The following is a 15,760-nucleotide window of genomic DNA, read 5'->3' as shown; positions in this document are numbered from 1 at the left end:
CGGCTGCCGCTCTGCGGGCAGCGCCCACCCGCGGCCGCCACCTGCGTGTCCCTCCTCGGCCGCCGTCCTCGCCAGCGCCTCTTTCCGCGCTTGGTTATCACAGCCCCGTGTCCCTCCTCGGCCGCCGTCTCTCCGCGCACGTGTCCGTGTCCCCCCTCGCCCCCGCCGCCGTTGTAACCGGATCCTTGTCCGCCTCGACAACCCCCGCGTTCCGCCCGCCGTCCCCTGCAGCCCCGTGTCCCCCCGCCATGGTGTTCCGGTGCCAGCGGGACAGCTGGGCCCGGCAGGTAACGGCGGGGCGGACGGGCAGGTACGGGGTGGGAGGCGCGGGCTGGTCCTCACGGCCCCTCCGCTGCAGTTCGCCACCAGGGTGGTGTCGTGCCAGGCGGCGGAGCTGCAGCCCGAAGGCGGCGGGGAGCCCGTGCGCGGGTTCCAGGTAGTGCTGGAGGACACCATCCTCTTCCCCGAGGGCGGGGGGCAGGTACGGGGGCCGGGGGGGCAGGTGTGGGCTGGGCAGGGGGCCGGGGAGCAGGTACGGGGGGGACGGGGCCCGGTACAGGTCAGGCCAAGGAACTGGGGGGCAGGCAAGGGCTGGTCTGAGGGCTAGGGGGTTAGGTACGGCGGTCACAGGGGTAGGTGCAGGCTGGGCAGAGGACCACAGGGGCTGGTATGGGGGGCACAGGGGCAAGTATGGGCTGGGCAGGGGGCCAGAGGGTAGGTGCAGGGGGAATGGGGCCAGGTGCAGGCCAGGCCAGAGAACTAGGGTCAGATATGGGGGGCATTGCGACAGGTGCAGGCCAGGCTGGGGCAGTGGCGCTGATATCCTGTGTCTAGTGATGTCCATGTCTGCAGCCGGACGACCGTGGCCTCATTGGTACCGTGCCGGTGCTGCGCGTGAGCCGGCAGGGCTCCGAGGCCGTTCACTTCGTGCAGGCACCACTGGAGCCCGGCACTGAGGTGCTGTTGTCACTGGACTGGGAGCGCCGCTTTGACCACATGCAGCAGCACTCAGGTCTGTGCCCCAGCCCCACTGAGGGACGGCAGTAATGGCTGGTATCACCCAGGCTGTACGAGTAGTCACTGCCCGCCTCTTCCACTCTGGTTATGGAGAGGGATGGCCCACAGCTCTGTGTGCAGCATGTTTTCCTGTGAGGGTGTTTTCCCTCACAGGGAGATGTTTTCCTGCGAGGGTGGGAGGCCCTGGCCCAGGTTGCCCAGAGCAGTGGTGGCTGCTCCATCCCTGAAGAGGTTCAAGGCCAGGTTGGATGGGACTTGGAGCAAGTGAATCCAGTGGGAGGTGTCCCTGAACATGACAGGGGGTTGGAATTATATGGGCTTTGAGGTCCCTTCCAACCCAAACCATTCTATAAGGAGTTCCATCAGTTTCAAAGCCCGCAAGTCCCAGGCCCCCAAGGCAATAGTGCCTCTTCTGCCAGCTCCTGAGCAGCAGTGTAGTCCCTGTAGTGCCAGCACATGCCTGGGCGTTCACAAACATTGTGGGTAACAACAGCAGGAAAAACACAGTCTGACTGCAAAGCTCTTCTCCCGTGTCCAGTGGTGCTCAAAGCTGTTGCTTGTATGTCTCTTCCAGGACAGCATCTCATCACCGCCATTGCAGATCAGATGTTTGGATTCAAGACAACCTCATGGTGAGCTCAGAAAAGGCTCTCTTGACCCTAGTCTCACCTTGTTGAGTGCCTACTATTGTGCTGGGCTGCAAGGAGCTTGATGTTGATAAATCAAAAGCAGTTCATTTGGGCATTTTGCTCAGGTTCGGGGGGCTGGGAGAGACAACAGAGCATAGCGCTGGACAGAAGCTGTGCAGAGTATCTGCTCTTTCTTGTCCACCCTCAAGTGTTGTGAATGCATCTGGTGCTCTGTAAATGACAGGGACAGGAGGGCAGTGTGCTTTGTTTCAGCCACTGCATTCCCAGCAGTGAGGTGGCACTCTGCGCAGAGGACCTTCCACTGCTCTCAGCTACAGCAATTGTGTTCTTTATTGGTGCAGGGAGCTGGGCCGCCAGCGAAGTGTCATTGAGCTGGACACCCCCTCCATGACAGCAGAGCAATTAGAGGCACTGGAGAGGAGCGTGAACGAGAAAATCCGGGAGAGGGTGCCCGTGACAGTGAGGGAGCTGGCTGCAAATGACCCCGAAATTGAAACAGTGAGTGATGGGGGAAGAGCTGATGATAATTGTGGGACCAAAATAACTGCGGTGTGGAAGTTGCCCTCTTTGCCACTCTCCTTTTGCCAGGTGAGAAGCCGTGGTTTGCCAGATGACCACGTGGGGCCAGTGCGAGTCGTTGACATCGAAGGCATTGACTCCAACATGTGCTGTGGGACTCATGTCTCCAACCTGAGCGACCTGCAGGTGGGGGCCACACTCAGGAGCCTCACTCCACATGCTCGGTCCTAGCGAAGCAGAATTCCCTGAGATCCAGTGTCTGATGGGAATTGTCCCAATGGTAAAAGGGAAGCCACATGCTGGGTGAAGCCCAGGAGAGCCTCGTACAGCTCGGGAGTCTTTGTCAGTCAGCAAGGCTGCTTCCTTTCTTTGTAACAGCACACAGCTCTTGCCTGTAGCAATGATGTTTACCAAATTGCTGAATCCTCTGCACAGGGTGTGTGGTTTATTGCCGTTTGGCAGCACATTGCTGGGTTGACAGCCTTTTGTTCCCTCTGCTGAAAGCTCTGATATTTTGGAGTGTTTGTCATAAATGAGAAATCCTCTGCGCGGGGACGTGGAGATAAAATTCTAGAGCTGCCTTGAGGTGTTTCTGTCTTTTCAGTTACTTTTTTGGGGCCGTATCCCAGCAGAGACATCCAGATGCACTGCACAGTGCAGCCCACAATGAGCAAATTGTACTAATTCTGCTGTATTGTTGTTGGGTGTTTATTTGTTGACCTTATGTCTGATTTTAATCAGTTTATTTTCACTGGCAGAGAGTTAGTATTTGAAACAAGGCAGTAGGAACTGTGCGAGTATAAACAAAGTACTGTTCTTTTCTGACCAGGGTGATTTTTTTCTTTAAGGTTATAAAACTCTTTGGCACAGAAAAAGGAAAAAAGAACAAAACCAACTTGGTTTTCCTGGCAGGAAACAGAGTGCTGAAGTCAATCGGACAAAGTCATAGTACTGAGAAGGCTCTGACCTCGCTGCTCAAGTAATACCCTTCTCCCTTTGATTGTTTATTTACTCTTCCCTCTGACAAATACCCCTTAAGTACATCCACGTGGGGCTTTTGGTGATGCCTCTCTTGCTTCTTTAAGATATCCTTTCTTTATCCTTCAGAGTAATGATACAAGCTCTCCTTCTTTCAGAAACGGACCAGGTGAGCATGTAGAGGCTGTGAAGAGACTGCAGAGTTCAGTGAAACAGCTCCAGAAGGTAGGAGAGTGGCTGAGAAGCGAGCAGCTTTAGCCACGATAACTGGGAATCGTAGACATCCATTTTTGTGGATATTATGAACACTTCTGTCTCTGGGATCACAGCTCTGTGTCCTCGCTGTAGCAGAGTTTATTTGCTTGTCTTTCAGAATAACTTGAACCTCCTTAGAGACATGGCTGTTTTGATTGCCCGGGACTTCAAGAGCAAACCTGTTCGGAGCCAGCTCTTTGTGTTGCACAGGTAAGGGGAGTTCAGGGAAAAGGACATCTTACACGTCTGGTGGCACTGGCACCTCTCCAACACCTATCCAGGCTTGTTTCTCAAGGAAGAATATAGACAAGGTGAACAGAACATCAAACTGCTTCAGCCTGCTGGAAGGTTGTATAAGTAAAAGAATGTATTAGTAATGCGGGCACAGAATTCTTCTGGCTTTATAGCTAAGAAATCACAGAATCACAGAATAACCAGGTTGGAAGAGACCCACCGGATCATCGAGTCCAACCGTTCCCATCAAACACTAAACCATATCCCTCAGCACCTCATCCACCCGTGCCTTAAACACCTCCAGGGAAGGTGACTCAACCACCTCCCTGGGCAGCCTGTTCCAGTGCCCAATGACCCTTTCTGTAAAGAATTTTTTCCTAACGTCTAGCCTAACCCTCCCCTGGCGGAGCTTGAGGCCATTCCCTCTTGTCCTGTCCCCTGTCACTTGGGAGAAGAGGCCAGCACCCTCCTCTCTACAACCTCCTTTCAGGTAGTTGTAGAGAGCAATGAGGTCACCCCTCAGCCTCCTCTTCTCCAGGCTAAACAACCCCAGCTCTCTCAGCCGTTCCTCATAAGGCCTGTTCTCCAGCCCCTTCACCAGCTTTGTTGCTCTTCTCTGGACTCTCTCCAGAGCCTCAACATCCTTCTTGTGGTGAGGGGCCCAGAACTGACCCCAGGATTCGAGGAGCGGTCTCACCAGTGCCGAGTACAGAGGGAGGATAACCTCCCTGGACCTGCTGGTCACGCCGTTTCTGATACAAGCCAAGATGCCATTGGCCTTCTTGGCCACCTGGGCACACTGCTGGCTCATATTCAGTCGGCTGTCAACCAACACGCCCAGGTCCCTCTCCTCCAGGCAGCTTTCTAGACAGGCTTCTCCCAGTCTGTAGCACTGCATAGGGTTGTTGTGCCCCAGGTGCAGGACCTGGCACTTGGCCTTGTTAAACCTCATGCCATTGGACTCTGCCCAGCGGTCCAGCCTGTTCAGGTCCCTTTGCAGAGCCTCCCTACCCTCCAGCAGATCGACACTTCCACCCAGCTTAGTGTCGTCCGCAAACTTGCTAAGGGTGCAAATAACTTTGCAAATAACTCAAATAACTGTGCCTGTCTGATTTCACTTTGATATTTTCAAGTAAAACCGAGGAGGTCTATTTCTTAAAGATAAACCCTTAAATAATACCTAATGCATCCACAGGAATGCACAGTGAGGATTTGGAGATATAGAAAATAAGCTTCCTCTCCATCGTAACACCCAGGCCTGATCAGGCGTTTGGTTTCTGATGGGTATTTTGGACTCCAGAGGGGCTTTTTGCTTCTTTCTGACATTTTTTTTTTACCCATTTGTACAGGAAAGAGGGTGACTCTGAATTTATGAATATCATCGCTAATGAGATTGGGACACAGGTGAGTCACTGATGTGATGAACCTGACACTGCTGGCTTTTCCATTCTAGCTATCACCCAGGCAGGGCCATGATTCTCTTTGTGCCGTGGTCCCCATTCTGTCCCCCCCAACATGCAATTGAGCATAAAAGGTTGAAAAGCCTCCCTGCCTTTTACTTTCTTCAAATTTAATCTATGTCTCAGTGATGCACAGAAATTTCAGCATTGTTTGCATGCTTGGGTGGGTCCTGTGGGCAGTGTCTGGCCTCTTCCTGGACAAGGAGGGCACTGGTTATTCTGGAGCAAGATCCATCTCTCTGTCCACAGGAAACCCTGCTTTTCCTGACTGTGGGAGATGAAAAAGAAGCAGGACTCTTTCTTCTATCTGGACCTGTTGAAGCAGTCGAGAATTTAGGTCCCAGGTAACATGTTCTATGTTTTCCTCAAAATTAGTAAGAATTCTGATGTTGCAGCTGATCTGGGTGCAGATCCTGGTTTGCCCTCTGGAGCAAGTTAGGCCAGGCCACTTTCTTCTCTGCAAGTGAACAGCCTTCATAGAATCATAGAATGATTTGGGTTGGAAGGGACCTCAAAGCCCATCCAGTTCCACCCCTGCCCTGGGCAGGGACACCTCCCGCTGGATCCGGTTGCTCCAAGCCCCATCAACCTGGCCTTGAACACCTCCAGGGATGGGGCAGCCACTGCTGCTCTGGCCAACATGGGCCAGGGCCTCCTCACCCTCACAGGAGGACATTTCTTCCCAAGATCTCATGTCAATCTCCCCTGTTGCAGCTGAAAACTGCCCCCCCTTATCCTATCCCTGCTCTCCTTGCACTCAGTCTGTGCTCTTGTTACTGCAGAGTGGCAGAGCTGCTGGGAGGCAAAGGGGCTGGGAAACAAGGTCGTTTTCAGGGCAAGGCAACCAAGATGAGTCAACGAGGAGAAGTACAAGGTCTGCTCCAGGAATTCATTAGACATCGAAGCCCTGAATTGTAAGAAACGGCTTTCAGTGTAGCACTATCTTCCCTGCTTTGCGTAAGCTCCGCCAACTTCAGTCTCAGAGAATAAAGACATAAAACGAGCAACTGCTGTGGATGTGCTCCGTGGAAACTGATTTGGTGCACGTGGAAAACAGGGGGAAGGGATTTGCCATCTGCACTTGGCTGCAAGGGTTCTATAGTTTCCTATGCATTCCTAAGTGATTAAAAGTGGTCGCTACTGTACCATTTTGTTGGCTTCATAAAAGCAAAAGAGGGGCCCTCTCATTTGCTGTAACACTGTGGCTTTTTGCTCTGTACCAATTGCTGAGTGATTGCTTTGTGAGTGTATTTGTTTCTAATAAGCTGGATGCATGTTAAAAAAAAGCAGAAGACGGGCAAGAAGCTCAGGGTTTGAGTCTGATATTTGCCAACGAGGGCAGAGAAAATGAATCAAGCTTTTGCTGTTGAAATTTTGTAGGGAGAAGAATGAGATGCGGCAGGAACTGAAGGGATGCTCAGATCAGTAAATCTCACTTAAAAGACCAAACTAAGGCACCAGTTGCAGCTGCCTGAGACAGAAGTGGGAGGCGAGATGACGAGATGCTGTTGTCAAGTCTATGGGCAAAGAAATGCAGAGGCGCCACAGGACAGGTGTTCCTCAGCACTGTCTTAAAACAAAAGGAGCTGACTGGATTTTTCCTGGCTCCTCAGAAACCTGCAGGTGCGGGAGTCGTGGAGATGTTTGTGCAAACGCACAGAATTTCTTCCTAAGATCTCATCTCAATCTCCCCTCTTGCAGCTGAAAACCATTCCCCCTCGTCCCAGCCCTGCTCTCCCTGATCAAGAGCTCCTCCCCAGCATTCCTGGAGCCCATTTCAGTGCTGGGAGGCTGCTCTAGGGTGTCCTCGCAGCCTTCTTTTCTCTAGGCTGAATCAGGCAGAGGAGCTCATGTTACTCCGAGAATGCTGCTAAGTGCTGGGTGTGGGGTAGATGCTACAGGGACTGGGGCAATCTCTGCACCCAGGAAGTGATCACCACCTCACCAGGCAGCGAGGCAGCCAGGCTCACCAGCTAAACACACCTTTGGCTTTACAGACACGCACACAGTTATATGTGCATATAGATACGTGTTATATATGTATACACACATATGCAGCTATGTACCACATGCTGCGTCACACACCAGTGAACATGGAGCACCTCAGGGCTGGAGAGGCTCCTGCGAGCTGATGCTTTATCTCCAAATCGCAGTGTCTGTCCGTTCCTGTAACAGAGGCACCTCACCAGCAGCCCCACAGACCCCAAGGGTGAGCACCCTGCTCCCTGTGGTGCTGTCCCCAGCGCTGCAGGTATGGAGGTGGTGCGTCCCCATCAGCTACAGGGGAGTGCAGGGGCTTCCCCTCACTGCTGCCTGGTCCAGAGCTGATGTTCATGAGGATGGGAAGAGCAGCAGGAGAACCCTGGGCTCAATGGGCCATCAGCTGGCCGCAGACTGTCTGATCCTACTACACAACTGGAATTGTGGGTCCATGCCACAGGAGGCACCCAGCAGCATTGCAGCTCTCCCATCGTGGTCCACTCCCGGTGTGGAGTCAATCTGTGCAGGTTTAGCGGGGAGCAAACAGCAGCTGGGGTGCACCCAGGGTCTGATGTCTGTCCCTGAGCCCAGAGCTGGGGCCGCCACCTGCCTGGGCACACTGTCGCCTGCAGGGTTGCTCCTAGACAGCCTTCTTGTCCTGCGTGGCCAGGAGTTGGGAGACACAGTAGGGGATGAGGCCAACAGTAGCCAGTGGCACAGCAGCACTTTTGCAGAAGGAGAGGGCGTAGAAGAGCAGCTGCATGTTGGAGGGTGGCTTGAAGGCATCAAAGAGATGTAGGATGAGGAGGGAGGCGGTGATGCAGCCCAGGCGGAAGGGCAGCCGTTGGCCCTGCTTCCCCCGGCAGCTCTCCAGGTACATGTGGGAGTTGAGGGCCAGCCCCAGCCCAAAGAGAATGCCCAGGTTACGAAGGAGGCTGGCAAAGGGGGTGGTGTCGATGTGGACCCACTCAGGGTGGGCGCACCACGTCTGCGCCTTCTCCAACGTCCAGAGCAGGTCCACGCCAAGGGCCCGCAGCAGCAGGTAAAAGCCCAGAGCGAAGCTGAAGAGGAAAAAGGTGACGCCCAGGTACTGGCGGAGACTGGCATGGTAGATGCAGTGGATGTGCTGGAAAGTCTTGGCTACAGCCATCCCTGCCGATAATAAAGTGGGAGAGGACATGTCGAATGATTGCCTGCCTCAAGGTGGTTGAGCTGAGCAGACCCTGCAGCCCTCAGTGCTCTGGCAGGGGACATGTACCGGGGGATGCCTGGGTGCTCCTGCACGGTGCTGGTTGCCCCGAAGTCCACCACTACACTGCATTGCTGTCAGACAACCTATTCTGCTCCCTCACCCTGTGAGAACCCTTTTACATCCCAAGCCTGCCCTGCCTGTGCCTTCAGGCCACTATAATTGCCATAGAATCATAGAATCACCAGGTTGGAAAAGACCCATTGGATCATTGAGTCCAACCATTCCTATCAAATACTAAACCATGCCCCTCAGCACCTCATTCACCTGTGCCTTAAACCCCTCCAGGGAAGGTGAATCAACCCCCTCCCTGTGCAGCCTGTTCCAGTGCCCAGTGACCCTTTCCGTGAAAAATTTTTTCCTAATGTTCAGCCTGAACCTCCCTTGGTGGAGCTTGAGGCCATTCCCTCTCGTCCTGTTCCCTGTCACTTGGGAGAAGAGCCCAGCTCCGTCCTCTCCACAACCTCCTTTCAGGGAGTTGTAGAGAGCAATGAGGTCTCCCCTCACCCTCCTCTTCTCCAGACTAAACAACCCCAGCTCTCTCAGCTGTTCCTCATAAGGCCTGTAATCACAGAATCGTGGAGTGGTTTGGGTCAGAAGTGACCTCAAAGCCCACCCAGTTCCACCCCTGCCATGGGCAGGGACATCTCCCACTGGATCTGGTTGCTCCAAGCCCCATCCAACCTGGCCTTAAACCCCTCCAGGGATGGGGCAGCCACCGCTGCTCTGGGCAGCCTGGGCCAGGACCTCCCCACCCTATTGGGAAAACATTTCTTCCTAAGATTTCACCTCAATCTCCCCTATTTCAGCTTAAAACCATTCCCCCTCAGCCTGTCCCTGCGCTCCCTTATCAAGAGCCCTTCCCCAGCTTTCCTGGAGCACCTTTCAGTCCAGGAAGCTGCTCTAAGGTCTCCCTGGAGCCTTGTCTTCTCCAGGCTGATCTACCCCAACTCTCCCAGCGTGTCCTCAGATGGGAGGACACTGTCCCACAGAGCCCAGCAATGCCCTGCCTGCCCAGTTGGGACTCACACCTCAAATGGGATAGGGACAAAGCCACATACTGATGGCATCCTGCCCATGACGAGGAGGGCAATAACTGCAGGACTACAGTCAGAGGTTTGTGCCATGACCCCACACATGTCCATCAGGCTGTGAACCCTTCCTGGCCAGTGCTGTGCATGCTGTGGTCCAGCCCAGGTCTGATGTACTCACCTGAGATGACCCCTGCGATGACCTGATGGGGGAAGTGGGCAGCAATGAAGACTCGAGACAGGCAGACGCAGACCTGAACTGCCCAGAACCCTGTCCACAGCACCGTCCACAGCACCCTGTGAGGGGCAGGCAGCCACATCAGTGCCAGGGCCGGCTCACATTGCTCACAGTGCTGCTGTCACGTACCCCGAATAGTGCCTGGCCACCCACTGAGCCCATCCTCATGCCATCCCCACCTCGGGTGCAACATTCCCACAGCCTTGTGCCTCAATGGGTGCCCTTCAGCTCTGGAACAACATCTGCCCAGCGTGGATGATTTTAGTGCCCAGCTTACCAGTATTTGAGTGTCCTTGACCCCTTTTTCCCCATGGCAGCAGAAAGTAGGGCTGTCACCATGACGTAGTACACGCCTGCTGCGCCCATGGCATGGCCGGAGGGGCTCCCTGGGTGAGAAGAGAGTCCCGGGTCAGACCCCTGCTGCTGAGCGGCTGCTCCTTCGTGCCTGAGGGACTCCTAGGCAGCAACCCAGGTCCCAGGGACTGTGGCATCGGATGGCACAGCACCCAGCACCTCTCCCTTTGTGGCTGCAGTGCTGCAGGGGCAGTGTGGTAGCATGGCTCTGGTTCTACGACCCATCTGCTGGCCAAGAGGGCACTGACCATTCCCAAAGGCTCATGCTGAGCATGTAAAGCGTGCTTGCAGCCCTTTCCTGGTTCCCATGGAAAGCCACGGGCAAAGGACAGGTATCGCTGCTCCAGAACCGGGCAAACCTCTTCCCCCCAGAGCAGCTGCTTGAATTTGGGGCTGGTGGGCAGAACAGAACCCTGGCACAGAGCGAGGCTGTGGCTGAGCATGGGCAGGGGTTTGTGCTGAGCCGCCACGTCTGCACTGAGGGTCAAGGTCTGCTTGGCACAGGAGCTGCCCTGCCTCCAGCTTCTGCAGGCACACCCGGCAACCCCAGGAGCACAGTGGTGCAGCAACGTTGGCCTTCTCTCAAGAGCTAGCGAGGGGCATGTGCTGCTGGTGTGCTACCAGCCATGGCCGTGCCAGCACCCTCCTCCCTGCAGGGGCCAAGACCCGGAGTGGGAACCTGTGCATGCAGTGTTCAAGCACCCACTGCTCTGGCCAGGGCTGGGGGACCCTGCCAGAGTGGCAGACACCCTATTGGGGTGGAGACACTCTACCAGGACCAGTTTCACAGGTGAGCGGGAACTGCTGGATCTCTGGGGCAGAGGTGTTGCTGTAATAGTCCGTCTCGTGGACCCACCAGTACGGTCTCTCCCCAAAGAGGATCCTGAAAAAAAAGGAGAATGGGGGCTGTAGGGATCCTGGGCATCAGAGTAAGCATACATGGCTGCAATTTCAGCTTTGGCCTTGAAGCTGGAAGAGGCAAACAACCCACGAGCGGTCCAGGGCATCCCAACAGACAGAGCATCCAGCTGGTTGCTTGGTCCCAACAGCCAGCACTGCCTGTCTGTGTCCTCATCCTGGTGCCTGAAGGCTAAAAGCAAGAATTTCCTAGGAGCAAGTCAATGCGGTGAAGAAAAGGAGCCGTGTCTGCTCCTTTCAAGTCTTTTTCAGGCCATGACAACTGTCTCATGGTAGCATCACAGGCAGAGGCCACGCATCCCTGCTCTGTGTGGCAGGCAGCATGGACATCCCAAGGGATTTGAGCTGCACAGAGCCAAGGCAGCCAGCATCCTTCCCGACCACACTGCTGGCTCCTGCTGCAGAGACGCAGGATGCAGACTGTACACATGGGCGCATGCAGCCCCAAAACTTTGGGATGCTGAGATGTACCTGCGAGGTTTGCACTATGTTGGTCCACCACCCATGGAGATGGCACCCATGGAGATGGCACCCATGGTTACCAGCGGATTCTGAACACTGCCAGGCTGTGATGCCAGAGCCGATCGGCCCCATGGTACAACTGATGCTGCTGCTGAGGTCATCGCATGCCTGGAACAGTGGTTGGATCTCTTGTGTGCTCCCGACCACAGCTCCTTTTGTGCCAACAATGCCAGTTGTTACCAGCCATGGGTAGGAAGGGGACATCAGTGTCCTAGCTTACCCATGGGAAATGCTCACCTAAAAGATTGGAGGGGATCCAAGCACTGATCCTGTGTATCAGAGCCTGCCAGGACCCCCTGCCGCCCCCGTGCAGAACTGCAGCTCTGGCTGATGGCAAAGGAGTCTCTTTGCAGGAAGCTCCATCTCTGCCTGGCTACTGGAAAGAGGGGAGCTGTTGCCACACGGCTTGGGAAGGAGCAGCCATGACCACTGCTAAGCTGGGGGCTCAACTCTGGTCTTTGTATAACACCAGGATCAAGGCTGAGAGTGCACATCTGGCCCTCATTAGTCCAGCTGTGCCAACACGCCCGGAGGGAGCCGTGGCACAGGGCCACTCACCACTTGAAGACAAGGTTGAGCCAGTCGCCGATCACGGCCACCCAGATGAGCCTGATGCCCACCGACTCGCTGAAGTGGAACCAGATAGGGAAGAGGACAAAGAAGGCATTCCTGAGGTCAGCAGCAAAGGAGATGAAGAGAAACCAGTCCTGGGAACCCTGGAAGTGCTCCTGCAGCCAGTGTGTCGCCTGGATGCCCCTGTGGTGCAGGAGGTCCATGCTGGCCTCCATCCTCCCTTGCAGCCACTGCCCCACGGCGTGGCTCGGGCTGTCCTGTGCTCCGCTGCGCTGCTGGCGTTTTATACTCCGGAGGCTCTTGTTTGCTGCAGGCAGGTCACTTGTCCCAGCACTGATCTTTGGACCCAAAACCACTTTTGCCAAAGGTGCATCACCAGGGGCTTGTTACAAACATGTTTGGAACAGCTTACGTAAAAGGGAAAAACAGACTGCGAGGGCGCGAGGAGCGTGGGGTGCTCAGCACTGGCACCTTAACCCTTCCCCACACCATGCCCTCTGGCTGCCTCACTCCAGGGGAGCCTGCAGGCCCTGCTCCCCTGCCACCTCATGTCACCGTGACTGCTCCCACGGAACCGTGGCATTTGCTCTGCCGTCAGCGAGAAGATTTGAGTGCCTGCACTCTGACAGCGCTGCAGAGCTGCTGCAGGCTCTCACTGGGGTGTTCCTCCCATCCCTCAACACAGGCACCATCCCAGGGATGGTGCCCAAAAGCATAGACTGAGTTGCGGGTAGTGTCAGAGCGGGCTGCCCACCATCCCCCACATCACCCAAAACCTCCAGCTGATGAAAAACCGCTCTGCAGCCATGGTTTTTACCAGGCTGATTTCAACAGGACTCTGCATAATGGGAAACTTTCCAACCTGTTTCTGCAGCTTCAGCAGAGCTTGGGGACAGTCTGGCTGCCAGGGATGTTTTTCTGATCTCTGGCGTAGGCTTAAAGGACCTTTGAAAATGAGGTCCCTGGAAGGCATTCCTCCCCACACAGCTCCCCTGGATTAACCCCCTCTTGCATAGAGCTGCCCCGTCAGACCCCAGCTGTTGGGACAGAGCCGAACACCCCACACCCTCCCACTGCTGCCAAGTCCCCGTTTGGCCTTTGCCTGCCCCGGCCATGCTACGTTGCAATTGGCACCCCTGCTTTATCATCCTGCTCCTCCCCAGGAGGTAGCGGTGAATGAGTAATGCAGAGACCTATTTCCAGGAGTGTGGGGACACAGGGTGAACTTGGCAGGAGAACCTCCTTCCCCAGCTCTGGCCAGCCATCACGGCTGCTGGCGCACAGACACGCAGCCCTGCAGCAGTGCCAGGTGCCCATCCAGAGCGCAGCCAAACAGACAGCTGGCATGGCTTTAATGATTAGCAGCCAGTGAAAATGCATCACTTATCTCCCTCCTTGAGAAAGTTCAGGTCAAGATCCTTGAACTGCTACCCATGTGGTGTGGTTCAGGCAGAGGTCGTGTCCAGTGCTGAGTCCTGCCCGCAAACAGCAGGGTTTATGCTGCGGGGGCACAGGCAGCATCCTGCCCCTTTACCTGCACACAGACCAGAGAACCACAAGGTCTGATTCGCTTGGAGTCCTGTGTTCAGCTCTGGAGTCCTCGGCATGGGAAGGATGTGGAGCTATTAGAGCGAGTCCAGAGGAGGCCACGGAGATGACTGGAGGGCTGGAGCACCTCCCGTGCGAGGACAGGCTGAGAGAATTGGGATTGTTCAGCTTAGAGAAGAGAAGGCTCCAGAGAGACCTTAGAGCAGCTTCCAAGATGGAAAGGGGCTCCGGGAAAGCTGGGGAGGGGCTCTTGATGAGGGAGGGCAGGGATAGGAAGAGGGGGAATGGTTTTCAGCTGCAGCAGGGGAGATTGAGATGAGATCTTGGGAAGAAATGTTTTCCCAATAGGGTGGGGAGGTCCTGGCCCAGGTTGCCCAGAGCAGCGGTGGCTGCCCCATCCCTGGAGGGGTTTAAGGCCAGGTTGGATGGGGCTTGGAGCCCTGATCCAGTGGGAGATGTCCCTGCCCATGGCAGGGGTGGAGCTGGATGGGCTTTGAGGTCACTTCTGACCCAAACCACTCCATGATTCTGTGATTACAGGCCTTATGAGGAACAGCTGAGAGAGCTGGGGTTGTTTAGCCTGGAGAAGAGGAAGCTGAGGGGAGACCTCCAACTCAAACCACTCCATGATTTTATGATTCTACAACAGCCAAAGTCACAGCAAACCTTCCTCCTGTGTTACGGGCATGGGTCACTCTTGGAGCTGTCAGGCTGAAGAAGAAGGATGGAATTTGCAAATGCCCATGCTCTGAAGGCTGTAGGATGGTTGGAAACCTGCCTCCCTCTGCTTCACAAGGTTGGAGTTGCCGGGAGGGTGTCTCCAGTCATGGATCAGCAGTGCACATGCTCTGCTGGAAGTTTGTCCTCAGCCCTGAGGAGACGCCTGTCAGGCAGCAGCAGCCAGGATCCCTCCCAGCGTCCTCACTTCACACCAGTGCCGACATGTGCAGGCAGAGGGAAATGTGGGCAGAGCCAAAACCTGACCTCGCGCTCAGCATCCTTGGCCCATCCTGGCCTGATCCAACTCCATCCCTGGCACTGGAGCATGGCCGGACCACACTCGCCGTGCCGGGCTGCGGGAGCAGGGTCAGGGGACCCCCAGGGCTGCACATGGTGAGAGGCAGCACCAGGGGCTCATGATGGTCCCAGTTTTCTCAGCCATCAGCAAACTGGAAATGGCTGTGAAGGAGAGGAAAGTCAAGAGCGCTTGGGAGAGAAGCAGTGCAAACACTACAGGATCAGCCCCAGCCGCAGGCACATCCCTGCCTAGGGCTGCTGCTCCTTGTCCCCCCACAGCCCAAGCTCACCTCGCCCAAGGTAGGTGGACTCAGGGCATCCCAGCCCCAGGCTGAGCTCCCAAACTACAGAAAAACCCCAACAAAGGAGAAGTTTGCACAGGAATGGAATTACTCTTGCAAAACAAATTCCCGAACAGCTCATTCCAGGGTCCTCAACTGAGAGTGGCTTTGGCCAGCATGAAGGAATGCAATAGGCTTGGCTTCCTCACCAAAAATGTTTTGAAACAGTCTTGGGGAATAAATTCTCCCCAAGAGATTTCACAGCTGAAAATAGGGGCAAAAGGTATTGGAGGATGGGAACCAGCATGCTTTCACCGTCTTGGAAAAAGTCACCACAGGGAAATGGGCCACAGCAGGCAGAGGATGGAAAACAGGGTTGGAGCAGCCACCTCATCCCTCCCAGCATGGCAGGGGTTGGTGTGGGAGAGCATGAAGTGCTGCTGATGGAGCTGTGCTGCCAATAGAGCAGCAGTGGCCACCATCTCACGGTGCAGTGGCCAAGCTGCACGTGCTATGGGGCAGGTCCATGCATGAGCTGCCAGAGTCCTCGTGGCAGAGGTTTTCCAGTGCCAGCTTGATGCCTTGCACTGTGGGTAAATCCGTAGCCCTGCAGCAGCTACATGGAGCCAGGGCAGCCCAGAACTGCTGACCTTGGAGCACCATGGGGTTTTGCATCCTTGCCGGCTTGGCTGCAAGCTCTGGGAGCACCATGCCAGGCTCCGGCTCGTCCCCAGCACCAGGCAGCCATGCTGGCAGCACCACCAGCCAGGGATGGGAGGTGCAAACTGGCCGGGGTGCATTTCCCAGGGAGGAACGGGTCCAGGCTGGGGGCGAGTTGTTTCTGCACTGGGCTTTGTGCGCAGCAAGCCCAGGATCAACAGGGAGCCCAGGAGCTGCGAGCCTGCGGTGACCATGGCTGGCTCTGGGACACCATTC

At 55.5% G+C, this 15,760-nt stretch overlaps 2 protein-coding genes across 3 annotated transcripts; one reads left to right on the top strand and one right to left on the bottom strand.

Annotated features, from left to right (window-relative positions):
• The first annotated feature begins 174 nt into the window (after window positions 1–174).
• On the top strand, window positions 175–8,283 carry AARSD1 (alanyl-tRNA synthetase domain containing 1). Of its 2 annotated transcripts, XM_069877069.1 has the most exons (13): window positions 175–287; window positions 359–481; window positions 853–1,012; window positions 1,592–1,649; window positions 2,009–2,165; window positions 2,256–2,372; window positions 3,035–3,165; window positions 3,323–3,389; window positions 3,538–3,629; window positions 5,003–5,057; window positions 5,363–5,457; window positions 5,896–6,027; window positions 6,494–8,283. In XM_069877069.1, the coding sequence occupies exons 1-13, from the start codon at window positions 249–251 to the stop codon at window positions 6,540–6,542; spliced, it is 1,275 nt and encodes a 424-aa protein (XP_069733170.1). In that variant the 5' UTR covers window positions 175–248; the 3' UTR covers window positions 6,543–8,283. The 2 variants fall into 2 exon arrangements, with proteins under 2 accessions (XP_069733170.1, XP_069733171.1); XM_069877070.1 differs by lacking the exon at window positions 359–481 and having other exon boundaries at window positions 176–287.
• Window positions 7,590–12,286, bottom strand: G6PC1 (glucose-6-phosphatase catalytic subunit 1). The gene is made up of 5 exons (XM_069877073.1): window positions 11,964–12,286; window positions 10,739–10,848; window positions 9,889–9,997; window positions 9,555–9,670; window positions 7,590–8,245 (listed from the first exon to the last, which is right to left on the bottom strand). Exons 1-5 carry the CDS (start codon window positions 12,191–12,193, stop codon window positions 7,734–7,736), a joined length of 1,077 nt encoding a protein of 358 aa, XP_069733174.1. The 5' UTR covers window positions 12,194–12,286; the 3' UTR covers window positions 7,590–7,733.
• Between the last annotated feature and the right edge of the window lie 3,474 nt (window positions 12,287–15,760).

This window comes from Phaenicophaeus curvirostris, chromosome 26 (assembly GCF_032191515.1).
Source record: "Phaenicophaeus curvirostris isolate KB17595 chromosome 26, BPBGC_Pcur_1.0, whole genome shotgun sequence".
Classification (NCBI taxonomy): domain Eukaryota; kingdom Metazoa; phylum Chordata; class Aves; order Cuculiformes; family Cuculidae; genus Phaenicophaeus; species Phaenicophaeus curvirostris.
The sequence above is the reverse complement of the archived record's forward strand: the minus strand, read 5'-3'. Positions and strand labels throughout refer to the sequence as shown.

Excerpts from the sequence above, each read along its gene's own strand:
- G6PC1 (XM_069877073.1), bottom strand. The coding sequence starts at position 12,193 with ATGGAGGCCAGCATGGACCTCCTGCACCACAGGGGCATCCAGGCGACA. Across the intron at positions 10,849-11,963 it reads CTCAACCTTGTCTTCAAGTG|GATCCTCTTTGGGGAGAGAC; the intron begins GTGAGTGGCCCT and ends CTTTTTTTTCAG. Across the intron at positions 8,246-9,554 it reads CATCGCAGGGGTCATCTCAG|GGATGGCTGTAGCCAAGACT; the intron begins GTGAGTACATCA and ends TATTATCGGCAG.
- AARSD1 (XM_069877069.1), top strand. The coding sequence starts at position 249 with ATGGTGTTCCGGTGCCAGCGGGACAGCTGGGCCCGGCAG. Across the intron at positions 288-358 it reads GGGACAGCTGGGCCCGGCAG|TTCGCCACCAGGGTGGTGTC; the intron begins GTAACGGCGGGG and ends CCTCCGCTGCAG. Across the intron at positions 5,058-5,362 it reads CTAATGAGATTGGGACACAG|GAAACCCTGCTTTTCCTGAC; the intron begins GTGAGTCACTGA and ends CTCTGTCCACAG.